Source organism: Gorilla gorilla, chromosome 3 (assembly GCF_029281585.2).
Source record: "Gorilla gorilla gorilla isolate KB3781 chromosome 3, NHGRI_mGorGor1-v2.1_pri, whole genome shotgun sequence".
Lineage (NCBI taxonomy): Eukaryota > Metazoa > Chordata > Mammalia > Primates > Hominidae > Gorilla > Gorilla gorilla.
In genome coordinates, this window is record NC_073227.2 from 28,712,700 (window position 1) to 28,740,678 (window position 27,979).

The 27,979-nt window shown below is 36.3% G+C and overlaps 1 protein-coding gene and 1 non-coding gene across 5 annotated transcripts in view; both read left to right on the plus strand.

Annotated features, from left to right (window-relative positions):
* SLIT2 (slit guidance ligand 2) overlaps positions 1-27,979 on the plus strand; it is a 368,351-nt gene that overhangs the window by 267,765 nt on the left and 72,607 nt on the right. For 2 of the 4 annotated variants that reach the window (XM_019025924.4, XM_055385658.2), the window contains exons 13-22: positions 3,141-3,284; positions 3,395-3,558; positions 4,530-4,553; positions 8,332-8,482; positions 11,364-11,438; positions 12,953-13,096; positions 19,355-19,498; positions 21,359-21,525; positions 22,400-22,532; positions 25,950-26,018. In XM_019025924.4, coding sequence (XP_018881469.1) covers positions 3,141-3,284; positions 3,395-3,558; positions 4,530-4,553; positions 8,332-8,482; positions 11,364-11,438; positions 12,953-13,096; positions 19,355-19,498; positions 21,359-21,525; positions 22,400-22,532; positions 25,950-26,018 — 1,215 coding nt within the window. The remainder of the gene's footprint in view (positions 1-3,140; positions 3,285-3,394; positions 3,559-4,529; positions 4,554-8,331; positions 8,483-11,363; positions 11,439-12,952; positions 13,097-19,354; positions 19,499-21,358; positions 21,526-22,399; positions 22,533-25,949; positions 26,019-27,979) is intronic. The other 2 variants (XM_019025925.4, XM_063705088.1) reach the window with 1 other exon arrangement.
* Positions 7,659-7,768, plus strand: MIR218 (microRNA mir-218). The gene has a single exon (NR_106256.1). It is a non-coding gene; the product is annotated as a microRNA mir-218 (primary transcript).

The following is a 27,979-nucleotide window of genomic DNA, read 5'->3' on the forward strand; positions in this document are numbered from 1 at the left end:
GTTCTTAAGTACATCCTATTATCCATGTCTTAAACTTTTTCACCATTATGCAGAAATGTATTTTACAGTACACCTTAGCACACACACACCCAAACAAATGAAACAAAATGTTAATGAAACAATAATGAACCTTATTATATGTAGTGCTCTCTTTTCTGTTCATCCCCACCCCAATTCTCTCTTTATTTTCTCAGTGCTACATAACCCAGTAAATTTATTTTACAATAGACCAATGAGTCATGAGAAATACTGATTTTGTAACTTAATGACTTTATTTGGGTTTCAGATTTTTCTAAGCTTTGCATTTCTGTTATTAAATAATGCTACTAATTTGATAAAATTATGCTATTCACAGTCTAGATGTCTGTACCCATTGTAGATATAGCTTGATGCTGTAACCGAGTATTGCCTACTTGTGACTCACCTCTCTGCCATTCTTCCACATTCCCCTAGACTTACTCTCCATGCCAGTTATTCACAATCACTCTATCACTGCCCTATCTACTACCAATACATAAAGTGTCACCTTCTTTTTCTTTCCGTGCACACTTATTGGTGGTTGATGTAACACACATGCTAATAAAATATGGAGATCTATATAGATAAACCTTACTTCTAAAGCCATCTTTATAAAGTTTCATTTCTACACTAAGGCTCATTCTTAAGCCTGCCAGAGGGAAAGAACGGCATGATTATCTCTTTACAGCTAGCTGAGAACTTGGTAAAATTAAGTGTCTTAGTTTTGGTTGGTCAGAGATTAGAGAGAAGAGGCAGGGAAATAAAAGAAACAAAACAGATTGTTGTTTAATATTTATTTACTATTCCTTGGGCCACACTGAGTTAAAGTGAGTACAAACTGCATAGATGCAAGATGATGCAAAACAACATCTTTCAGTTTCCTCAGGCTCCACACAATTTCATTGTCCTTGTTTGCTCTCTAACTGCTTCGCTCAATTAGATTATTAAGTAAAGAACAGGTCAGCATTACCTGAGTTGTGGCCCAGGGAGGAGAGGTGTGGGGTTAATCAGCCCCTGTCACCCACCATTTCTTGAAGGCTTTTAAGAAGGTATTACATATACTGGAGGGAAGATGAAGCTTCAGCTCCTGATGGGGAATCAAAGAGCACAGCCAATTGAGTCACCGTGAGAAAGTCATCACTTTGCATGTTGCTGATGTAGCACCTTTAAAAAAAAATCAAGTAAAATGGAAATAACCCATGTTAACATAGAGATTGTTTTATTGTCAAAGGAGAAAATATTTTTTAGTATGTTAGATAATGAGGCATACCCAAACCACATGACACATATTTTTTGAGCTGTTACAAATTTGTTAAAAGTTCTAAGTATCAAAGCACTGAACTAAATATAGCTAGATGTAGCTTGATGCTGTATCCAAGTATTGCCTACAGTTTCTCCCTCTTAAGGCAGGAATTTTAAAAAATTTCTCCATTCCCATGGAGAAAAATATTCTTTCTCTCCTTATATAATAACACACTTCAGACCATCGCCAAAGGGACCTTTTCACCTCTTCGGGCCATTCAAACTATGTATGTGTAAGTGATTTGGATCACAGTTGATGACATTGTTTCCACTCTGAATGTAGGAGTTGAGTCCATTGCAACTCATCTATAAAACTGTCCTGTATGTGTTTCCAAAGGCATTTGGCCCAGCACCCCTTTATTTGTGACTGCCATCTCAAGTGGCCAGTGGATTATCTCCATACCAACCCTATTGAGACCAGTGGTGCCTGTTAGGGATGGAGAAAAAGAATATTATTTTAAAAAATTGTCCTTCCTGAAGAGGGAGAAACTGTCATTGGACAAATAAGCAGGTCTGCATAAAACAGTTGACAAGACTGCATAGCATGGAATGACATTTTGAGGAACCCAGAGGGAGGAGTACTCTGTTGGGTGAAAGTTGAGTTCAGAAGATGGTTGAGGAAAGTAGAGAGCAGAGTACATGCTGAAGAATAAACCTAAGCTCACACACAGTCACATCACCGAGAATGATGTTTGCCAAAGTATAATCCATAAACTACAGTTCCACAGAATATTGATATAATACATAGGGGAAAAAGGAGTTTGTGGGGAATTATGTTAAAAAGTTAAACAGGTATTTATAATATAAGACTACAGCCTATACTCATGTACCATGTGACTCTCCAAGAGGGTTGTAAAGTATTCATTCAACAACCGATATTTATTGAGCTCCCAGTATGTGCTGGGCAGTCTGGGAAAGGAAGGGAAATGAAATAGACATATGAATGATTTACTGTGGGGGTAGGGAGGCAGACATATAGATGACAGTCAGCAGTAACATAATAAGTTGTGTAGCAGAAAAAAAATGTATATACTTTAGAAAATAGAAATAGATCAAAGTAAAAGGAATTGAGAGTGCTAGGGGTTGGGAAGGGGTCAAAGACAGCCTGCATGTATTAAGGAGAGGGGTGCGGGAGGCTGGATTGAGAAGGCAGTATTAGAACAGGCTTGACATCTGGGAGATGAACATTTCAGACAGAGAATAGGAGAGCCTGGTGTGTTTAAGAAAGGCAAGGAGATTAGTGATTGGAGCTCAAACAGCCAGGAGGAGAGAACTGGGAAGATTGCAGCGTTCTGAAGAGTGGGCTACAGGTCAGGCTGTTGTGACGACTTAGGTTTCTGCTCAGAGCCAATTGGGAGCTGCCGCATGGTTCTGAGAAAGGGGTGACATGATCTATTCCACGTTTAGAAGGATCACGCTAGCTACTGTTTTGAGAATAGCCTGAACTACTCTTCCACAGAGTGTCTTGAGGGATTAGTGATGTCTTAGAGCATTTTTATGGTGTCCTTGCCAGTGGAGGCTGGGTCTCACCCACCTTTGTGTACTATCCCACCTTTGTATCTTCCAGAGGAAATGGTTAATAATGTGTATTGAATACGTGTATAAATACCACTAGATTTAGGTTCATTTGATCACATGACTTGTTATGTGGTAAAACCCCACATCTCCAGCCTCTAATTCCTAAATTATTAAAGTTAAAATGTTAGTGTTGAGGTGAAAAGAAATATATTTCTTGACTGGGTTTCCTTAAAAAGCACAAAATCTTGCAGGTGAGTTAATAAGATGCTACACTTTAATTCTACAACTGTTTAATCAAACAGATTATTGAATGCCAACAAGATAAACTGCCTTCGGGTAGATGCTTTTCAGGATCTCCACAACTTGAACCTTCTCTCCCTATATGACAACAAGCTTCAGACCATCGCCAAGGGGACCTTTTCACCTCTTCGGGCCATTCAAACTATGTATGTATAAGTGATTTGGATCACTTTTGATGACATTGTTTCCACTCTGAATGTAAGAGCTGAGTCCATTGCAAGTCATCTATAAAACTGTTCTGTATGTGTTTCCAAAGGCATTTGGCCCAGAACCCCTTTATTTGTGACTGCCATCTCAAGTGGCTAGCGGATTATCTCCATACCAACCCGATTGAGACCAGTGGTGCCCGTTGCACCAGCCCCCGCCGCCTGGCAAACAAAAGAATTGGACAGATCAAAAGCAAGAAATTCCGTTGTTCAGGTAATTTCTTCACGTGTTATTTCCCCTGTGACCAACAACAATGGTTACATGAGACCTAACAAAAGCAGCTGGCCTTCGGCTGATTAGTGAACACTGTAGAATCGTATTTCTTTTTCTTCTGCCCATGAATAATAAAATAAAGAGAACTGTAGACCCAATTCAAATAATACTTCTATATGTAACATTTTAACACCATATACAGCAGAATAAATAGGCAATTGACCAAGTTAAAAAGATGCCTAGATACTTCATAGTACCTTTCCAAAATTCAAACTTAACCAGAGCCTTTTAGCTAACTCATAATACCTTTAAAGTATGTTAAGTCTCATGTTTGTTGAATTGACCAACCTCAAGTAATTAACTGTGTTTTCGTTTCTTCAGAAAGTGAATTGAGACTTGGTTACATGATTTGTTTGGGCTCAGAAGTACAGGGGCGCCAGGAGGGACTCCAGATCTCTTGCTTCTTACTCTGCATGCACTTTCTCAGTTTGCATTCTCTTATTTTGCATATAACCGTGAGGATGCATTTTTTCCAAAAGCTATTTTTAAAAAATTTTTGGGAATATTGCATTTATTTGTAAAAAGCTAAATATGAATGCATTGTGTTGATATTAAATGAAAGGCTGCCATCATTCAAATTTACTATTTGCTTTGATCTAATATTTTCCTTTTTTATGATAGAATATTTTATGTCTTTTTGGTAGTATGCTACCTAACTATTCCAGGCGTATTTCACATTCGGCAGTTAATTTCATACTAAAAAGCTAATATAAGAACCAAGCTGGTTATTGTCCATAATTATAGATGCATTTACTACTCACTGTACATTATTGTACTTCAGTCACAGCTGTGAATATACATTTTTCACTTAATTGTAGTAACTTTAGTCCATTCTTAATCTAATATAACTCATATCTCTGCTTGCTGACATTCAGGTGCATCTTCTATTTTTTTTCTCTTTTTTTATTTAGCTAAAGAACAGTATTTCATTCCAGGTAGGTTTTGCTCGGTAGTAGGACTAACTACAGACACCCTTTCCTCACCTTATAAAATATAGCTTCTAAAACTGATATGCATGCTTCTGAAAGTACAGTGGATACTCTATAGATAGATTGACTTATGCATATATCACTTGTAGCTGTTTCCTGAAATCCTGACCTTTGCATGCAGCTTCTGATGTTAAACATATATATTATTAAACTCCACCTTTTCTTCTCTTTCTTTTACTTTGGCGCATTATCTAAAATTTCTCACAGTAGCTAAAATGTTTGAAGCTATGGCTTTCTACTTAAATCATTTTCTCTCCTTACATTGTATATCTGATCTTCCAACCTGTTTTTAAAATATAGCTAATTGAGCTGGTTTTAAAGACAGAGATCTTTCTGATGTCAAAGAGCTAGTTCTACACGAAATCAGTTACAGACACACAGAATTTCATTTTCAATCATGAAAATTACTTTTTTATAGATTCTTATATTTAAAAACTGTACTTATTGCTTTACTTTTGCTTCACTGTTTATGGAAAAACAGCAACTCCCTGCTGAATTATATGCAGTTGTTTCTTATTTGTTTATGACTTTACATTCTTCTATATCCAGAATTACAATATAACTCCATAAAAAAGAATATTGATGTGTGATGTGAAAGCATCAGAAGTCCATCGGCACAAAATGCCTTGAATAATTTAGGCAGATGGATAAAATGTTTCTAAGAAAAGTGATCGCAATGTTTTACCACTTCAATCGTAACACTATCAAGACTGATGATTCTAGAACTAGCTCTTTAAAATACGTTTCTTTACTTATTTTTCCTTGCCTGCCAATTGTGTAAAATGCCTCTTGACTTGTTTGTTTTAAACCATTATGTTAAGTATCGATTGGCCACATTCACCGTCTCTTGGGTATATTCTAGACCATAAAAAAATTTTAAGAGCTATAGATTAAAAGATATTTCTATAGCGTTAGTGTACAGAGTTAGTCTAACTTTCCGTATTTTCTTAAGAAGAACTCTGGGTTTAGTCTCTATTTTAAGGAGATATTTGTTAGCTTGCCATTATTGAATTACAATTTGGATAATTTTATGGATTTAGTAGATTTGGTGATATGACTTATTTTGAGCTTGAATGATCAATAGCATTGTATATTATTATACTGGCTGCATAACAAGTAACATGTTGAAAAGAACAGTTGATTGGCCTTCATTGACAATGTTTAATATTAATTACTTTACCCAATTAAGTGGAAAGTAATCTGATAGCTATTATTTAACCAGAAAAAGCCATATTCTAAACACCAGACTATCTAAAGAATAAAACATTAATATGATTTAAATCCTAAAATTATGGCAGTAATGTAATTGGTATCAAATTATTCAAACTATTTCATTTAAATATACTTAATAATTGGTAAGTTTAATATTTCCAATTCACTAAATAAAGAACAAAAGTCAAGTTGTTTTCATATATTCTGATATAGTTTTTCCCTGTTACTGACAGCAGCCAAAATAGGATTTGGAAATTATCTTTTATATCAAATATCATGTCTTAAGTTTCAATTTATGATAATTTAATTTACATTCTTTAAACGTGATAATTGTAGAAGCCAGGACTCAAAAGGATCATTTGGGCTTCCTCCCCTTTTTTCCAAAAATTTTAATTAAAATTTGAGTCCACCTAACAAGCCACCATAAAATAAGCATTATTACTGTTCCGTTGAATGCAGATTATTTGAATTGCAAGATATCCAGTGTACCTGTCACTTAGACTTTGTGCACTCTTATTTCATTTTGGAGTGAAGCATAAATCATAAGACACCAGATCCTCAGTAAATATCATGGCATTAACTGCCAAATGTAATGAAACGATTATATTTACCATCACAAACTTCTTATGAGATTCTGATTCCATTTCCACTAAGACACATTATTTATAAGTTGAAAAGTTCATTAAAAAGTGTACATCACAACATAAGGATTAATCCAAATGTTGTAATGATTGTCCTTGAGGATCTCCATGATTAGTTTTTCATTCACTTTTACGTGTGTACCTCGCTACTACCATTTTATATGGCACTCTACATATTACAGTGATAAAAGAAAATCTGTCTTGCAGAGAGTGCATCTTTTTTTTTTTGGAGATGGAGTCTCGCTGTCTCCCAGGCTGGAGTGCAGTGGCATGATCTCGGCTCACTGCAAGTTCCGCCTCCCGTGTTCATGCCATTCTCCTGCCTCAGCCTCACCGAGTAGCTGGGACTACAGGCGCCCGCAACCATGCCCAGCTAATTTTTTGTATTTTTAGTGGAGTTGGGTTTTCACCCGTCAGGTGAAATGGTCTTGACCTCCTGACCTTGTGATCCGCCCGCCTTGGCCTCCCAAAGTGCTAGTATTACAGGCGTGAGCCACCGCACCCGGCCTTGAGAGTTCACCTTTTAAAGGAATCAAGAACTTAATTTGCACTATGCGTCTTTTATTCCATTGGTTTTCTTGTGAGACCACCGTGCTTCAAAATATTATTTATAAAATTTTACAAAGCATGACAATTCCCATCACATCATGCTATTTTTTCAATAATTCCCATAATAAAGAAAGAAGGAAGAGAGCTTAGTTTTATAAATATGTATATTAATCTTAATTGGGATTACTCTTTCTTTCCTTCTTGGTGATCTTTACTTTTGCAGGAATTCACCATTTTGGCTGTAAGTAAAAGTGTCTGATCTGAAACACAATACCCTCCCTTTTCAATCCTGATGTACCTTCTTCTAGTCTTGGTCTTTGGCACCTTTTTTTCAAGAAGAAACCACAGATCTTTTGAGCTTTTCTGTTGTCCTTGTAGCTCACCTTCAACTTCTTCCTGGATGTTGTTCCCGAAAGCTGTTGTTTCCATTCTGCAGTTCTGAGGAATGGTGGAGGCACCTTTTCCGTATAGCCCCTTCTTTGTGTTTCCAGGAAATCATCGGTAGTAATACTCTTACTGTGGTCATAAACATTCTGCGGGAAGAATGCATGTCATGTAAACAGTATTACGTTTCCAGAACGTCTGTAGCTTTTCTCTTCCTTCCCTCCATTTTCCTCTTGGTCTTACCTTTGGCCTAGTGGTTGGTGTAGTGATAATGTAGCGAGATTTTCTGTTGTGCTTGATCTAACCATGTGGTTGCGAGGTATGAGTAAAACATGGTTCCGTCAAGCACCATGGAACGTCACGCAGCTTTCTACAGCATGACAAGCTGCTGAGGCTTAAATCAGGATTTTCCTGTCTCTTTCTACAAAATCAAAATGAAAAAAGAGGGCTTTTTAGGCATCTCCGAGATTATGTGAGAGGGAGAGAATAGTAAAAAGTCCATAGAAAATTTAAAAGCCTGAGTATATCTATTTGCCTTGAAAGCCCTAATTTACAATGAGATATAGGATCATGTTTATTACTGGATATATTTTCAATTCTTGACTCCGAGAAAAAAATAAACTTTTTAATAATTAATATCCATTGTGTGACTAGCTGTGAAATAGGCTAGAATGACTCAGAATTGGATCAGCAGAAAGTACAGCTGTGAAAAGCTCAACTTTATTAATGTTTTCCTGTCATGTGAATCTGGTCACTCTTTTTTCCAGAAAATTCCAAGCCTTTCTTTTAACCTTTCTCCTGACATCCATTGACCAAAATACCCCAAGTTGTCTCCCTGCTACATAATCTATAGTTATCTTACTTTTTTCTTCCTACAAACTAATAAATATTCTAACCTTTAGACTCAGTATCTTTTTTTTGGTTTGAATTCTCAATAGGTACAGAAGATTATCGATCAAAATTAAGTGGAGACTGCTTTGCGGATTTGGCTTGCCCTGAAAAGTGTCGCTGTGAAGGAACCACAGTAGATTGCTCTAATCAAAAGCTCAACAAAATCCCGGAGCACATTCCCCAGTACACTGCAGAGTTGTAAGTTCATCCCCCAACAAAATTCTGGTTGGGATGGAGGGAATGAAAGCATTAAAGCATAGGAATGTTTGTCTTGCCATTTTTATTATTAATAATTGCATTAATTTTAATTAATATGCATTACATTGGCATAACTCTATTTTGTACAAGAATATATTAGAGGCTACCTTCGTTCGTATTTCTAGCCAACCATACGATTAAGTACAGAAACTAATTTATCTCTCAAAATTCAGTAAGCACTTCATACTAATAACAATGGTATTTATTTGATGCTTATTTATTGGGTATTATTTATTCCCAATTTGTTTTCTAAGTACTGAGTTTTTTAACGTATTTAATCCTTATAGCAACTAAATAAAGTAGTTTGAGAGCCTCCATTTTCAATCTCTGTAAACTATCAATAGATTCAAGGAGTCTGTCTTACCTAATTTACTACTTCATTGACTTACGGGCAGAAGGATTCAGTGATTATCAAGTATTAAAGTAGAAAGGATAGCTTTTTCTGAACAATGCAAGAAAAGCTGAAACGGCAGAATATGATGGTATTTACACTTAACAGCCTTAACATAGGACCTTGCACATACTCAGTGCTAAAGTGTTTGTTGGAACACTTACAGATTCTATGCCCATGCATGGTTTGCCTTTACTGACTTTATTTATAAAAACAGGACCTTTAATTTTAGTGTTCTAAAAATTCAGGGAAAAAGCTAGCAAAACCTCATCATTCTCTAAACATCTTAGCCATGTTTATATATAGCACCATCTGGTATTTGTCATTTACTGCTTTGCAAAGTTCGTTGTCTGTTTGTTTGTATATAATCCTTCCGTCTTTAACTAGATTATAGCTCCTTGATGACAGGGATTGTGTGTTATTGTTTATCTCTCACTGTGCCTATACTCATGCCTGTACTTAATTAATTTTTAGCAATTTGAATAACTAAAAATAAAGTAATGCCTTTCAAAGAGTTGACAGAAACCCACTATCTTGTAGTTATAGTGATTTTTTTTTTTTTTTTACTCCTGTTAGTTGATGAAGCTATTTCACAGCTCCAGGAATTTTAGAAATGCATGGAGTCCATGCAACCAAGGCCCTGAACTTTATTTTTTATAGTCATATAGGGATTTATGCTTATTACCTATAATACTACAAACAAGTGATACCTTCCAGCACAATAGTACTTTTTTTTTTTTTTTTCTGAGACAGAGTCTCACTCTCTCACCCAGGCAGGAGTGCAGTGGCACAATCACAGCTCCCTGTGGCCTTGGCCTCCTGGGCACAACAGATCCTCCTACCTCAGTCCCCAACCCCCATCTCCCCAAGAAGCTGGGACCTCAGGCATGCACCACCACACCCAGCTAATTTTGTACTTTTTGTAGAGATGGGATTTTGCCCTATTGTCCAGGCTGGTCTTGAACTCCTGAGCTCAAGCAGTCCTCCTGCCTCTGCCTCTCAAAGTGCCAGGGTTACAGGCATGAGACACTGCCCCTGGTCTAGCACTTTAAATAAGTTTGTTTGTCATGGAGGAATTATAGTGGAAAGTAGCCTCCAATTTAGACTTCAGCAAATGTGTGTAATGTAAGAGATTTATAATTTTTTTAATTATACAATAAAATCAGTACTGAGAATAAAATATTTGCAAGTCATGTATCTAATAAGGCACATATTCAGAATATATACAGAACTCTTATAATTTAGATTAAAAGGTATTTTACTCAGCTAATGAATGGTTAAATTATTCATATTGACCTTTCTCCAAAGAACATATACAAATGTCCAATAAACACATGAAAAACTGCTCAATATCATTAGTTATTAGGGACATTCCAATCAAAACCACAATGAGATACCATTTTAGACCTTCTGGAATGGCTAAAAAAAAAAAGGGGAGAGTAACATAGTGGAAGAAATTGAAACCCTCATACATTGCTGGTCTGAATGTAAAGCTTCTATGGAAATCTTTTTTGCTATTTCTCAAAGAGTTAATCATGATTTACCGTGTAATCCAGCAATGCCCCTCCTATGTATATGTCCAAGAAATGACAACGTATATCCAGGCAGAAACGTGCACACCATGTTCATAGCAGCATTATTTATAGCCATCAAAGAATGGAAGCAACACAAATGCCTCCTAACTGATAAATGGAAAAACAAATGTGTCACGCCTGTGTAATGAAATATCATTCAGTCTTAAAAAATAATGAAGCACTGCCATATGCTACAACAGGAATAAGATATTACACAAAGCAAAAGAAGCCAGACAGAAAAGGCTACATCTTACATGATTCCGTTTATGCAAAATGCCCAGAATAGGAAAATTAGTAAAAGCAAAAAGTAACCTAGTGGTTGCCAAGGACTGTGGGGGAACAGCCACCAGGAGTGACTGGTAATAAGTATGGGGTTTCTTTTGGGGGTAATGAAAATGTTCTGGAATTAGATAGCAAAGATGGTTCCACAACTGAATTGTATGACTTTTAAAGGGTAAATGTTCTGGCATGTGGATTGCATTCTAATAAAGCTGTAATTTTTGTTCCAATTGTGAAGCAAACGATTAGGGAAAAAACAGTCTAGAAATCCTTTTTAGTGGGGACGATAGTGGAAAAAATTAGAGAAAATTTGTTCTAGAGATTACTGAGAGTTGGTTTTGATCTTTGTTTTTTTTTTTTTTTTACTGTGTGCTTCCTAACATTTTATTTTGATGATTAAAATTTGAATAAAATGAGAAAAAATACCAGTATGTTCCACAAATCTTCTGTGATTTATGTATTTCCTTTTATTTTCCTGGTATCATTGAATAATGTTAGAATTCATTTTGAGAAATCAAATTTAATCCTTTCCTAACTATTGGTAATAAAACTTCTCTATTCCTTCTTTTTTCTTCAGACGTCTCAATAATAATGAATTTACCGTGTTGGAAGCCACAGGAATCTTTAAGAAACTTCCTCAATTACGTAAAATGTAAGTCACTTGTTAGCTATTTTTTTTTATTTCTGTAGAATTTTTTTGGTGTTCATTTCAGTTAAGTTTCTTAGAAAATTAGAAAATATTAAAAACCCTGGGAAATTTCCCTATGATGATGACCTGTAACATGAATTTAGGGTAATCTCTGCAAGGGACTTTTCTGTGTGTTCAGCAGTGTCAATCACATTTTCTGTAGCAGAGCCTAAGCATCTTACTTTAACTCAGACAGCTGGTCTGTTATGTGGCCACAGCAGGAATCCAGCAATCTAAGCACATTAAAATGGGTTCAGTAATGTTTTGTAACTTCCTTTACTATTCCCCAAACCATGCTGTTATTTTTTTTTTCATGTCAACTATTGGACTTTTTTGCTTCATTAAACTTTCATTAGAAGATAGTCAAAATTAATGATTGGTAAACTGGCTTGATAGCTCATCTGTGTTACTACATGTCCACAACTCATATTTTAAAATAAGTTCATAAGCTCAGCAGTTTCAGCAACACTCAGTGGGTTACTCCATGCCCCTGGGGAGGTGTGACGGGGAGACAGGACATAGGTCAATAGCATGGGACCAATGGAGTGCCCTCACACATGCAGAAACATCAGCATCAGCTCACTTTAGCTGTGTGTCCATATATGTAACTGGCCCATAGTCCCATAGACTGTAAGTTACCGAACAGACTACTTGTACAGATGGCATCCATATTAGCCTACCTCCCAAATGGTTTCTGATATCTTAATTGCCCTCCTTTTTCACTGTTATGAAATGTACTTTCTTTTTAGCTATAAGATGATTTCCCATGCAACAAATATTTATTAAGAAGCTACTGTGTACAATTCTCTGAGAGAAATTAAAATATGCATTAAAATGATCCTTGTTTGGGAGACACTCCTGGTCTTGGAGTGATCAGTGAGAAAGAGAAAGAAAAAGCCTATAAACAGTTGACCTCAGCTAGATACTCTTGCCTTCTGGCAAGCATTGTAGTAGTTGGTATCATATGTAATACTGACAGTTAATTTGGTTGTTTCAACGCATTATTACATGAGACGTTCTTCTGGGAATAAACCCATATTCAAATACATTCCTGATGCTATATATAAAACACTAACACATTTTAGCCCATCTATCTCCACCTAGTTGCCTTCTTTCAGTCATTATCATTCGACAATTTTAATCAGGGACTTTTTTTGAAAAGTTTCTTGTTAGGTTTTATAGATGGCATAAAGGTTTGTGTAACCCAATACCTGACCTCAAGAATTTTATACTCCTGGAGACCCTTAAAGAGTATGACATGAGTCACGCTGGCATTTTTTACCATAGACGTTCCCTGTTAGTATTATTGTCCCTTTGTCTTGATGGTGTAAGGAAGTGGAATCTTTTCAGAGCCCTAGCAGTGCTGGGCAGTGAAAAGTTGGAAAACTTGGATCATTAGAAGAAAATTATCAACTATGTTTCAATTCCCACCTTGTTAGAAATTATTTAAAACCTTTCTTCCAACAATTTTTATTTAGAAACTTTAGCAACAATAAGATCACAGATATTGAGGAGGGAGCATTTGAAGGAGCATCTGGTGTAAATGAAATACTTCTTACGAGTAATCGTTTGGAAAATGTGCAGCATAAGATGTTCAAGGGATTGGAAAGCCTCAAAACTTTGTAAGTATTTGTACTTGCATTGCAGTTCTTCTACCAAAGGATTGCAGCTCATTGTTCATTATAATCCTGGGAGAGAGAAACACCTACTTTTACCCACCCCACTCTCTCTATCTCTTTCACATTCTCTCTGTTACACACACACACCGCTACACACACACACACACACATATTGTGAATGCAAATGGTCCCTTACTCCAGTATTCCTGCCTTCGATGTGTGTTACGCACACACACACGCATATTGTGAATGCAAATGGTCCCTTACCCCAATATTCCTGCCTTCGATGTGTGTTACACACACACACACACACACACACGTACTGTGAATTCAAATGGTCCCTTACCCCAATATTCCTGCCTTTGATGTGTGTTACACACACACAGATGTATTGTGAATGCAAATGGTCCTTTACCCCAATATCCCTGCCTTTGATATGTGTTACACACACCCCCCCGCACACACACACGTATTGTGAATGCAAATGGTCCTTTACCCCAATATTCCTGCCTTTGATGTGTGTTACACACACAGAGATGTATTGTGAATGCAAATGGTCCCTTACCCCAATATTCCTGCCTTCGATGTGTGTTACACACACACACACACACACGTACTATGAATTCAAATGGTCCCTTACCCCAATATTCCTGCCTTTGATGTGTGTTACACCCTCCCACACACACACACACATATTGTGAATGCAAATGGTCCTTTACCTGAATATTCCTGCCTTTGATGTGTGTTACACACACTCACACACACACACACGTATTGTGAATGCAAATGGTCCTTTACCCCAATATTCCTGCCTTCGATGTGTTCATAGCAGATCATCAGGGGCATCCCCCATGGCTTCTGTCTCTTCTACAAAATAGATCATCCTTGTTCCAGTGCTTATATGGATCTGACTACCCTGTCCTGCCTCAAAATGGTCATTTTATTTCCTTGTCTTCAAACACCTCTCTATACTATACTTCCTCTTGGCCCAATGACTGTAAGCTTTAGAATCCCCTTGAATCTCTGCAGTAGAATAATTCTAACAGCTTATCTGGAGACTACTGTTTTTTGTCCCTGCAAGGTCTCAGTGTAAAAGAAAGACAGGCTGGTGATATATCTTCCACTGTTTTTTCAAAGAAAACATGCTAAGAGTTATGTCTACTTGCTCAGGGGTAGGGTGTTTGGGGGAAAAAATTATATATGTTTCCAAAGAGTTGTTGTCCAAGAAATATGGGGATTAGATTGAGGTATTTCAATCAAACATGCTTACAACACTTTTGTATTACTTGAATTTTTCATGTGGCATACACACGCATATACACACATATACATTGTATCTAAAAAGTATATAATTATGTTTGACAAAAGTGGTAGCCTAAAAATTGGAAGAAAGACAAACCAAACTCTGAAGCCTTTAGAAGGCAGAAAGGAAAATATTTGTAACCAAGAAGCAGTCCTTGGTGATTGTAGTGGGGAGTCTGTCTCCCCCAAACCCACGATCCTGCCCCACACAGCCTGTGAGAGCCATGTATGACCAGTGGGCTGAAGGCTGAGTCCATTGTCTGCTCTTTATCAGATACGGAGGGAGAAGGGCATTCCCACAGCCAGCAAGATGTGTTTATAGCATCCCAAATTCAAATCCCCACCCCCAGAGCCCTCCCTGCACCTAAGAGCGGAAGTGCATTCCTTGAGTTTTGCAGGAATAGCCTGAAACCTGACCACCCAGCAGGACCAGTCTGGGACCTGCTGACCCATCCCAAGGGCTAACTTGGTGCCCTTTCAAAATGATAGGCAAACATTCACTCAGCCTTGTGATGAAAGAGATACTGAGGACTGGGCACGGTGACTCATGCCTGTAATCCCAGCACTTTGGGAGGCCAAGGTGGGCAGATCACGAGGTCAGGAGTTCAAGACCAGCCTGGCCAATATGATGACATCCGGTCTCTACTAAAAATACAAAAATTAGCCAGTCATGGTGGTACACGCCTGTAGTCCCAGCTACTCGGGAGGCTGAGGCAGAAGAATCGCTTGATCCCGGGAGGCGGAGATTGCAGTGAGCCGAGATTGCACCACTACACTCCAGCCTGGGTGACATAGTGAGATTCTGTCTCAAAAAAAAGAAAAGAAAAGAGAGATACTGAGGAATGTGTAGGAAGAGGATAGAAAAGAGATCACAGGTGGCTGCATCTAACCTTTTCCAGAGTTGTCTCAGGTAAAATACAAATATTACAACAAGCAGAAGGCTCCCTTTTCAAACAACAGTTAAAAGACTTTCTTGATACTGGAACCTTCTCCTGGCAGGGAAGTACCTTGGAGTGGGAGGAAGGCGGTAGGCTGTAACTCCACTTGTATGCATGTCTTCAGGCGGCCATAATGAGCTTCCACAGACTGGATTGCTTACACAACAGAAACTGATTTTCTCATCATTCTGGAGGCTAGAAGTTCAAGATGGAGGTGCTGACAGGGTGGGTTTATGATGAGGCCTCGCTTCTGGGCTTGTAGACAGTCACCTTCTCACTGTTTCTTCAAATGAGTTTTCTTCTGTCTGCTCATAGGGAGAGAGAGTGAGCTGCCTGGTATCATTTTCTTCTTGTAAGGATGGCAGTCCATCAGAATGGGATCCACACAGTCTCACTCAACCTCAATCACCTCCCTAAGGTCCCTCTTTCCAAATATACTCATACGTATGTTCTGATAAATGTGTCATTAGGCAACGTTGCCATTGTGCGAACATCCTAGAGTGGACTTACACAAACCTAGATGGTATGGCCTACCACACACCTAGGCTATATGGCACAGCCTATTGCTCCTGGGCTACAAACCTGTGCAGCATGTTACTGTACTGAATACTGTAGGCAATTGTTACTAACACAACGTAAAGTATTTGTGTATCTAAACATACTAAACAGAAAAGAACAATAAAAAGATGGTACAAAATATTTAAAATACTTCACCTGTGTAGGGCACTTAAGAAGAATGGAGCTTGCAGAACTGGAAGTTTCTCTGGGTGAGTGAATGAGTGAGTGGTGAGTGAACGTGAGGGCATAAGACATTACTGTACACTAACACAGGCTTTATAAACACTGTACACGGCCTGGCACGGAGGCTCACACCTGTAATTCCAGCACTTTGGGAGGCCAAGGCGGGTGGATTACTTGAGGTCAGGAGTTCCAGGACCAGCCTGGCCAATATGGTGAAACCCCATCTCTACTAAAAAATACAAAAATTAGCCGGGCATAGTGGCAGGCACTTGTAATCCCAGCTACTTGGGAGGCTGAGACAGAAGAATTGCTTGAACCCGGGAGGCGGAGGTTGCAGTGAGCAGAGATCGCACCATTGCCCTCCAGCCTGGGTGACAAGAGTGAAACTCCATCGCAAAAAAAAAAACCACTGTACAACTGTACACTTAGGCTTCACTAAATTTATTTTTTAAATGTATTTCTTCAGTAATAAATTATGGTTAGCTTACTGTAACTTTTTTACTTTATGAACTTTTTAATGTTTTAACTTTTTTTACTCTTTTGTAATAACACTTAGCTTAAACACATTGTTCAGCTGTATAAATTTTTTTACTCTTATATTTATATAAGAATTTTTTATTTTCTATTCTTTTCTTTATTCTTTTCTGTTTTTTAAATTGTTTGATTTACTTACTTTTGCATTTTTAAACTGTTTTGTTAAAAACTAAGAAACAAGCACATGCATTAGCCTATGCCTGCCCAGTGTCAGGATAATCAATATATCAATATTACTGTCATCTCCCTCCACACCTTGTCCCAGTGGAAGGTCTTCAGGGGCAATAACATGCAAGGAGCTATCATCTCCTAGGATAGCAATACCTTCTTCTGGAATACCTCCGGAAGGACCTGCCTGAGGCTGTTTTATAGTTAACTTTTTGTTAATAAGTAGAAGTATACTCTAAAATAACAATAGTATAGTAAATACATAAACCAATAATATAGTTGTTTATTGTCATTATGGAGTGTTATGTGCTATACATAAGTGTTTGCTATACTTTTATACAACTGGCAGCATGGTAGGTTTATTTACATCAGTATCACCACAAACATGAGTAGTGTGTTGGGCTATGGCATTATGATGGCCATGACATCTCGAGGCAATAAGAAATTTTCAGCTTCCTTGCAATCTTATTGGACAACTTTTGTATAGCTCTGCTTGACCAAAATATTGTTCTATGGTGCATGACTGCACAGTCACATTTGGGGGTTAGGGCTTCAAAATACGAATTTGAGGGGGACACAGTTCAACCCGAAACACCACCTCAAGGAACTTATATCAAAGTATTTTTTTCTTGTTTTGTTTTTCATTCACAGGACTCTCCCTGTGAAAAGTTATCTAAATTCCACTTTCTCCTTTCATTGTATTTCTGTGGATGTTTTTGAAGTGCTTACATTTTAGCACCTGAGACAGATATTCACAGACTCCCTCCTTAATCTAGTTATGTTCCAACAAGCGTCATAGAGCAGTTTAGAACCAAACTCAGGGTAGTCAATCCTAGAATAGTTTTATCTGAACATACCTATTCTTGGTGTCTTTTGTCTTGGAGCTATGAAGATTTTGAGAGCACATTTCCATTCCCCCTAGGCTTCTTAACCCTAATAGGGCACTTACTAGTTCATATACATATTTCAGCCAGTCATTGAATTCCTTGACATTACAGGTGAAATTTGTGCATATGTGTGCTTATGGATTTTTCTAGCAACAGAGATCAAACTTTTCTCTTTTTTTAAATTTTTATTTATTTATTTATTTATTTGAGACGGAGTCTCGCTCTGTTGCCCAGGCTGGAGTGCTGTGATGCTATCTTAGCTCACTGCAAGCTCCACCTCCCGGGTTCACGCCAGTCTCCTGCCTCAACCTCCTGAATAGCTGGGACTACAGGTGCCCGCCACCACGCTCGGCTAATTTTTTTGTATTTTTAGTAGAGACCGGGTTTCACTGTGTTAGCCAGGATGGTCGGTCTCGATCTCCTGACCTCGTGATCCGCCCGCCTTGGCCTCCCAAAGTGCTGGGACTACAAGCATGAGCCACCGGACCTGGCCCTCAAACTTTTCTTCAACTTCCCCCAGGAGCATGTGACTCCAGCAAGATTAAGACCCAGTGCTCTTCATCATTTATGACAAAGGAAAGCGCTGATAGGAATGCTTTTCTGCTGTGCATTTGTTTTCTAACATAAAACGATCCCTTCATAAGGAGAGCATCATCTTTTCTTCTTATCTGTGACTTCGCAGAATGCAAACGTTTATATTTCTTATTTATTATAGGGCAACCTAGAATTTTAAAGTGACACTTTGTTTCTTTATTTTTACCTCTCTTTTTCACATTCTTCAATATTTTAGTAGCCAACTTATGTTTAGAAAAATTAAGGAATAATTTAATTTTTCAGGAATTCTGAATACGATTTATGGCAACTATTCATATACTCATAACTATTTTCACATGGGACTTTGAGCTTTTTGTTCAGTTTTTAAGCCAGACAAATAAATAATTAGCAAAGATTTGATAATTGAGCCAAAACTTTAGCTGTAACAAGGAAATGACAATAGTGTTAATCCTATAATGACAATGACTAAAAAAAAAAAAAAAAAAAAAAAAAAAAGGTATTTTTTCATGGTAAACCTTTTTAAACTTTATTGTGGATATGGGATCTGTTACCGTTGCCTCTTTTTAAGTTCTCAACTTAAAACAATGAGCTAATTTTCATAAATAAAATTATTCACGTAGTCTTTGTGGATATTCTGTCCATTTTGGCGTCCCTAGCCCATGTTTGACATTGACTCAGTGTGTAAGTCCCTGAGATGCCCTCAGTTCTTCATCTGCAGTGGCTATTGATTCTTTTCTGCCTCCCTTCTGTTCAACCTCAAATGTAATACTACCCTGAATACACAAATCACAGGGCTCCGAGGACTCAGAGCTGTAGGTGAATTAGGACATTATGCAATCATGCAAACATAATTGTAGCATCAAAGGAAAACATTCTTCCCTCGTCATGGGATTATAAATCCATGCCTAGACTCACCGTGCCTTTTGTAACTGAGATTAATCATTGGCAACTCAAAGCATTTTATTCTTGCGAGATATTCCCAGTATATATTCATAGTAATATCTAATAGCAAGAGAACATTTTTAAAAAGTAGTAATGAATGCTACATATTTGCAAGGATCATTTCCATCCTCAGATAGGCAAAATTGATTGCCTGATGCTTTGTCTCCATAACAATGTCCTTTTTTTCCCCTCAGGATGTTGAGAAGCAATCGAATAACCTGTGTGGGGAATGACAGTTTCATAGGACTCAGTTCTGTGCGTTTGCTTTCTTTGTATGATAATCAAATTACTACAGTTGCACCAGGGGCATTTGATACTCTCCATTCTTTATCTACTCTGTAAGTATGAAAAATAGCCTTTATGTATTACTTGAGCCATTTATTATATTTGTTAATGTATTTAATATATTATTAAGCATTTCATTAAAATGTGATCAAGGGTTTTAGGACTTAAAAAAGGACAAACTTGTTCACATCAAATTTATTTAAATTTTTTAAAAAATATTACCTACTGTCTTAGATTAAATTTTAACAAAAAATTATAGTATTGTTCAGTGAATTATTTTTCATAGTGATATGATCAACAGTGTAGCTTAATTCCAAATTTTAGAATTATTATAACTTGATAGTGCTGCATATAAAAGAAATGTTATAGATTTTTGCCAGTGTTCTCACATTGGAGTATTTTCAGTATAAGTATTATAAAAGGAGAATTGATAGAGTTATTGCCAACAAACTTGCTCAAAAGGATCAGCTGGGCACAGTGGCTCACGTCTGTAATTCCAGCACTTTGGGAGGTTGAGGCGGGCGGATTACTTGAGGTCAGGAGTTCGAGACCAGCCTGGCCAACATGGCGAATCCCTGTGTTTACTAAAAATACAAAAAAAAATTAACCAGGCGTGGTGACAGGTGCCTGTAGTCCCAGCTACTCGGGAGGGTGAGGCAGGAGAATTGCTTGAACTGGGGAGGCGGAGGTGGCAGTGATCCAAGATCGCGTCACTGCACTCCAGCCTGTATGACAGAGCGAGACTCCATCTCAAGGAAAAAACAAAGAATCATTTGAAATGACAGGAGATATATTAGGTTGACCAGATCAAAAATAAAAGCTGTTTACTAGAGGGGGTCTACTATCATATTAGCAAAATATTGAAGAAATAAGTTGAGCTGATCCAAGAGAATATTTTTTGTAGACAGCTTAAAAATAAAGAGTATTTGTAGGCCTATAGACAGGATTCAAGAAATGTAAATAAATAAATAAATAAAATTTAAAAGTAAAAAAAGCCACACACCTCCAAACAATGTATTTCAGGTCTCTTATATGTCAGTATCTAAAAAGCAGCATTTGAAATTATTAATTATCTAACTGATAAGATTTCTCAGTAATGGTGGCACGCAAATATACTAATCTAACTTAAAAGGAGGGGAATAAAGATAGAGAAAAAAGTTCGTAGCTCAAGTCAGTGAAGAAATAATTTGAGAGAAGCATCCATCCATCAGCAAAGTACTTAATCCTCTTTTTGCATAAAATGTGACATTTTACACCGAGTGACTAATTTGCACATATTAAAGATGGCATGTTTATAAATAATGAGATTGTCAATAGGTTTATGCTGAAGTGGTGAGATGCCAGAAGTATTGAAATTTGTAGAAGTAAATTCATTTTTATAACTGGCATTTAATCAACTCAGCTGTCAGTTTAGATGGGAAACCTATTCTCTAGAGCAAATAAGAGATGGAAATCTTGAGATGACAAATTAATGAATTAGCTGTTGTCAGGTTAAACTCAATAATATAAGGTAATCAGCCTTCATCTTTATATTAAATTACTGCATTATCAGTGCAAAGTTTGACAGCAAGTCAGATTTCTGACAAGTTTAAATTATTTCTAAATGAAATATCTATCAGGATCCACTGTATAAACCCCAAATTCTACCTTACCTGATTTTTTGCATGAAATCATGTGAAGAATTACCTTATGTAAAAGTATTGTTACTGCTTAAGTTCCAAGCATAAATATTTTATCAAAAAAAAATGCATCTCATATACTGCATGTGATTCTGAGTAAGAATGGGGACAGGAAATGCAAAGAAGAAGGAATCATTCCAGCGGAAATAGTGTGGAGAAGGGTAGCTGGGGTTTAGAGAAGGAAGAAGATGAAACCCCAGACTAAACTGTGCATCGTTTGCCTGTGGCTCTTAGAAACCTCTTGGCCAATCCTTTTAACTGTAACTGCTACCTGGCTTGGTTGGGAGAGTGGCTGAGAAAGAAGAGAATTGTCACGGGAAATCCTAGATGTCAAAAACCATACTTCCTGAAAGAAATACCCATCCAGGATGTGGCCATTCAGGACTTCACTTGTGATGACGGTAAGAAATACTTATCAACTCTTTGATTGTCAGGCATTCACATGCCTGTTCCGATGCAGCTTTGCACAAATCTACAGCATAGTTCAGCTCAGCAAATAATGATCGTGTATCTTTTGCTTTGTTGTTTGGGTTTTGTTTTAGTGCCAGGACACTTACTTTCTTAGACTTGCCTTCCACATTTGAGTCTACTTGATGTGCATTTCTGACTGTTTTAGATTTTCTAGTTTCCAACTTGTGGTTGATCTTATTTATATAGCTTCATTTTAACTTTTCTTTATTACCCTAGGCATGTTTTTTAGTACCTACCATTTTCAAAGGAGAAAAGAAATTAACTTACAGAAGTTTTAGTAAATCTGACAAAAATACTAGTTGTCACTTTTTAATGCTCTTTCTATATCATCACATTTGATTCTCATATAGCCCTATCAGGTACATAGAACAAGTTCTATTATTATTGCCAATGAACAGAGAGCTAATTAGAGCTTTATAAATGAGGGACCTAAACTTTTAAGTTAATATATTCTCTTATGTCTCTTCATATCTGTTTCCATGCTGTTTCTCTGTAATTCACTTTACATTTACATATTCTAATTAAAAATATAATTTGTACAAATAACTATTTTCCATTGTATTGGTAATTGTAATTACAGTTTACAAATTGCAAGCCATTTTCCAGAATTCTTCCCTAGGCAGTCTGAAAACAGTGCTATATAGAACTTACGGTATCAGTTAGTAAATACTGAATGTCCCGCAAATAAATGATTATGTAGCTTAAGACTCCTGTGTTTGTTAAGTTAATTTAAAGGCATAAAATCCCTTCTAGCACCTTCAAGACCACAAATCTTGGTTTTCCTGTATTTCCTCTGCGATTTAGGAAATGATGACAATAGTTGCTCCCCACTTTCTCGCTGTCCTACTGAATGTACTTGCTTGGATACAGTTGTCCGATGTAGCAACAAGGGTTTGAAGGTCTTGCCAAAAGGTATTCCAAGAGATGTCACAGAGTTGTAAGTAGAGTTTGTCTTTCTTTTCTTTTCTTTTTCCTTGATGATAAATGTTTCATCCACCCAGAGGAATAGACAAAAATCTTTACAATCTTCTTTACAAATCATATTCTAAGGCCAGTTAATTATTATCCTGTAAAATGGTAAACAAGTAATGCAAAAGCTACTTTAGAGGCCCTTGGGAATTGCTGTGTGTGTGTATGCTATAAGATTTCTCAGTGCCTTTACTATGCTAAGGTGTACTATGACTCTTCAAGAAACAATGGTAAAATGTAAGGTATCTTTCACATTTATTTGTTCCTATACCCCTTTTCTCATGGAGCATCTTACAAGACTAATGGCCCATGGAATGCACTTTGGGAAATGCTTTATATTTAATTTACTTACAGTCTAGGATATTCTGTACAGGAAACTTTTTTTTTTTTTTTACCTCTGTGACCCCTAGGAGAAAATTTTACCACATGGGATAAATAACTATCTGGTATATGGAAGAAACTAGCATAATCTCTTCCCTTAAGAAGAGATGCTGCTTTTGGAGGCTTGAATCAAAGTCCTTTAGATCCTAAAGGGTATGGGACCAATTATCCTTGACATTTTCATAACTGATATTTAACCACAAATTATATGGCCAATATATACACATCTCGACCTTCTTCTGCACTGCCCACGCTCCCTTGGCTGCCTCGTGCTACAATTGCAGAATGGAATTCATTAGAGAATATGCTGCCAGAATAATGATGCTTCCATGCCCCATTCATTCCATTCCTTTGTCTCTAAACTGTCATATTCTGGATATGCTTGATCTGAATACAGTTGACTCACTTTGCCTGTTTATTTTTTATCTATGTGGAACTATGGATCAATAATGATTTAAACCCAAATATAATTTATGCAGATGTGTATCAGTTATTTGTGCAGATGCACACACATATTACAAATGAGCAGGTTTGACAAACTTTTGACAGTGTGCAACATAGGTAATGAGGTTCAAGGGCATGTCATTTCAATTTTTAAGGATCTTATTTTCAAATCACATGCAATTCTTTAAACCCTAAGTTTGATCCTGAATAGAACACTTAGAGGAAAAAGGCACAATCTTAGCACATGTGCTTAGAACATGGCTCTTAGATTTGAACTGCTGTTAAGTGCTCAGGTCCTCTCTCACTACCAATCACATTGGTTAATCAACTGGAAGGACTATTTTATATGTATATGTGTGTAATTAAATATTTAATTCTTATAGTAATGTTTTTTATTTCAGAAGATCACATAGGGATATTCCAAAACCCTCCTCTGTGGGAAGGCTAGATGCCTATAGACTATTCTGTGTCCACAGGATGAGGAACATCACACACCGGGGCCTGTCTTGGTGTGGGTGGGATGGGGGAGGGATAGCATTAGGAGAAATACCTAATGTAAATGGCAAGTTAGTGGGTGCAGCAAACCAGCATGGCACATGTATACATACGTAACAAACCTGCATGTTGTGCACATGTACCCTAGAATTTAAAGTATAGTAAAAAAATATATATATAAAGCAGAGATAGTTAAAATAAAAAATAAAAAAAGAATATTCTGTGTCCAAAGCATTAATTTTAGGAGTACACCAATGAAGAACTTACACTCAGACCACCTTTGATGCTAAATCCCTTCTTCTATAATTTTAACTGGACTATGTATTGGTCACTTTACTCTATTCCCATTAGATAACTTTAAACATTTCTTACTAAGCTCCATTGGACATCCTGCTTGGTGCATACCCTATGCTATCTACAGCATATTTCAACTATTCAAAAAGTTGAATTTTCAATCTATTTTACTACAAATTATTAAAAGGTAGTCTTTTTTTCCAAAGAAAGTTTGTTACAGAGATGAGAAAAATATTAGCTTATCTGTTTTGAATTCAAGTTTTACCCCCTAGAGAGCTTATTCTTGTAACCTTACCGAGTCAGCAGAATCTTTCTTAGCAGTAACATATATGCATGTATTAGAGGAATTTCATATGTGTATTACATTAAATAATTTAAGACTTTGGCAAAAATTAGTATTATTGGTGGACTAGTTTTAACAAATGGTATCCATTACTTTTAATCAGTTCCATATAACTTCCGCCTTAGATTATTTTACATATAAACATTCATAGCGCACATTCTGAATCTTTTTGACCTTCTGCTGTGTTTTCTGGAATTAAGGGAGAGTGCTGAACTATATAGGGTGATGCTTCCCTCTAGTGGTATCAAGAAAAACTTAGGTAGAGGAAAGAAAAAAATGGAGAGGGGTCGAAGAAGAAATATCAAGTCAGAAAATTTAGGTAGACATGATGAGTCATAACATAGACCCAATCATTTATCAAACATTAATTATATTTTCTGATAACTGGTGCCTTTTATATCATTGTTTTTATTTTTGAAATATTGGGAATAAATTATCATCTTAGGCAACTTCTCAGCTACTTCTATATCCAGAAAAAATACCAACTTCAACCTGGAATCTTGAAATGGACCACAACATTGGGGTAGGAAGGGCCACATGTTCAATGTCCCAGAAGTGTCTGTGGGCACATGTATAGCCAGATGGCCCCAGTTTCTGAATGACATTTGTACCCTTCACCATCTATGTTCTAGGAAAAACAGCCTTGGAAAGAGATGAAATTTATTTTCCTTATTGTGACATAATAGATATAACTTCAGGCGTTCGATTATCTCTGTATCCTGCCAGTTAGCCCAAAGCCTATTTTCTGATTATTCTTCTGACTCTAATAAGAAGTCAGAAGTCTAACTCTAATAAGAAGTCTAATAAGACTCTAATAAAAAGGGAAAGTTTACTTATATATGGTTATTTGATTATTGCTGTTACATATATATATATTTATACACTTCATCAATTTATATTCTATAAAATCTCCTAATGTTATCATCACCAAGAAGATATATGCTGGTTAAAACTATTTTTAAACTTAAACCTAATATGTTCAAATCCCCAAATATGCCTTTAATGTGTCCATTGTTATTCACTAAGTGTATTGACACATATTAAGGCAGCAATGAGTGGTCTTGGCCACAGCAGCAAGGTTTTGTTACTAGTTAATGAATTTCATGGTATTGTGTCCACATAAACACAAGCAAACTGAAGGCTGACTAAAAGTACGGTTAATTGAATGAATCTCCTTGCTTGCACACAGATGGCTAAATGCTGGGCTTGCCTTGTTAGATAAACCACAAAGAACTGGACTCATGGACAACTCTGCTTTTTTTTTTTCTTTACTTCTCTTAAATAATAATCCATGCTTGGAACACGACATCTTAAAGCAAAAATTGCCAAGGGGTTCCTTGCCTCAGTTAAGAGTGAAGTACTGTTTACTTATTTTATTCAAGGCCACCATTACTTTGTAAGAAGATAATATTGTTCCATTGTTTTTAGGTATCTGGATGGAAACCAATTTACACTGGTTCCCAAGGAACTCTCCAACTACAAACATTTAACACTTATGTGAGTAACATATTGCACTTTTCTTTGACTTACTCTATTTCCAGAAAATGGGGATGGCAAGGGACAGAAGATTTAGTGAACCTTCCAGATAATACAAATCATTCACAGTTAGATGCTTCCCTCCTTGCTCATTGCGGTTCTGGACCCCTGGCTACATCTTCATTGAATATCGATCAGGCGATGGAGTGTCTTAGCAAGAGGTCCTCCTCTATTCAAAAAAGCACAAATACAACGAAGTCTGAGTAGTCAGAGAATTATGAAAATGTATAAACCTGCAGATTTTTATTGATAATGAATATGGGTTATTTTATGACAAACTAAGGAAGGAAAGATAGAAAACGATGCCTTTATTCTTGACTTTAAGTGAAAGATGGTAGGTGGTAATGACTTTCCCAAAAACGTAAATGTAGTTTATTATGTTTGTTTCTTATACAAAGCATTATTAAATAAGTTATGGGTTTCCAGTATTAAAATGTATTTTAGAAAATCCATATATATTCATGCAGTGTTTAAGTAAACTTGACAAAGATACTAACATTTTGAGTATAAATTTCAAAATTTTGATTTTTTAGCTTAAAATAACATCTCTTTTTTTATTAACGTAAACAACCTTTGACAACCCCTAAGTTGTAAATACAAGAAGATATTTAAATATACAAACATTTGATCTAGTTACATGCACAATGTTTAAAAATTGATATAATCTTTTACATATAATACTATACTTTTAAAGTAGCCTTATTGGTAATTGAGAAAACTTTTCAGAACACAAAAAATCAGGAAAAAGATAGTAGATATTAATAGAAAGTACCGTATCATTTGTTTAAGTCTATCTAATTTTAGAGTAAATATTACTAGCGTAAGAAGCAGATTACTGGTTAACGAATTAGAAGGTTTATTTCTAAGTGAATTCTACAAACCTAAGTAGCAAAAAATATTACATGCCCCAATGTAAACTAGGTACACTGAAGCTAGTTAAAATTGCTGCTGATCACTTTCCTTGAAAGTATGGGTAAATCAAACACTTTATAGAAAGCAAATAGGAGTATTTAAATGACAAATGATTAAACAGTGGAAAAAGATATCCTCTAAGATGTCTTGTTCTGCTTCTAGTTATTTATTTGATAGCAGCAAGAACTGATTACATACATTTTGTTCTGTTAAATAAACCATTAAATTGCTGCAATTTCCAAAGGGTCACTTTAGCAGAATTGGGTCATTTGTGGGACAGCATGTGATTACTTTCAAGCCGGTTCGAAATGACAAATGAGGATTTGTGGATCCAAAAATGGTTTTACTAGTGACTCATGATACAACTCTAGGCAAGTTACTTCTGCTAATACAGATACTTTTATTTTTAAAATTTAGGAATAGTTCTTCAGCAGTTAAAAATATGAGTATAAAGCTCCTCTCAGATTCTTAACATTTTCACAATTTCATGGGTCCATTTTACTGGCATTTTGATATTTTAATAAAGGAATAGATTATCCTCGGTTTTTCTGAATCTTCCATTTATTCATATATTTTGCATTTTGCTTCAGAAAAAAATTAGTGAATATATTTAGTTATTATAAATGGTGAATATATATTAGTATTACATATTGTATATATATTTTAATATATTTTTTACATATATAGTGTGTGTATATATACACTATATATATAATGAGAATAAGATCAAGCTCATGAAATGTAAATTACGACCCATAGTACAAACTATACATATAAATAGCCATTTAACATTGGTAAAAATTCAACGTCTCTCCCATTTACTTAACATTCATTAAACAAATATTTATTGAGGACCTACTGTGTGACCATGACTCAGCCAGGGGCAGGAGCACAGACGTTTTTATTGATGACATTTTGAATGTAATTAATCAGGGGTTCTTTCAGTGATCAAATTTGAGTCTGTGTATCAGTGAACATATGTATCAATGAGGGTAAAGTATGTGTATCTG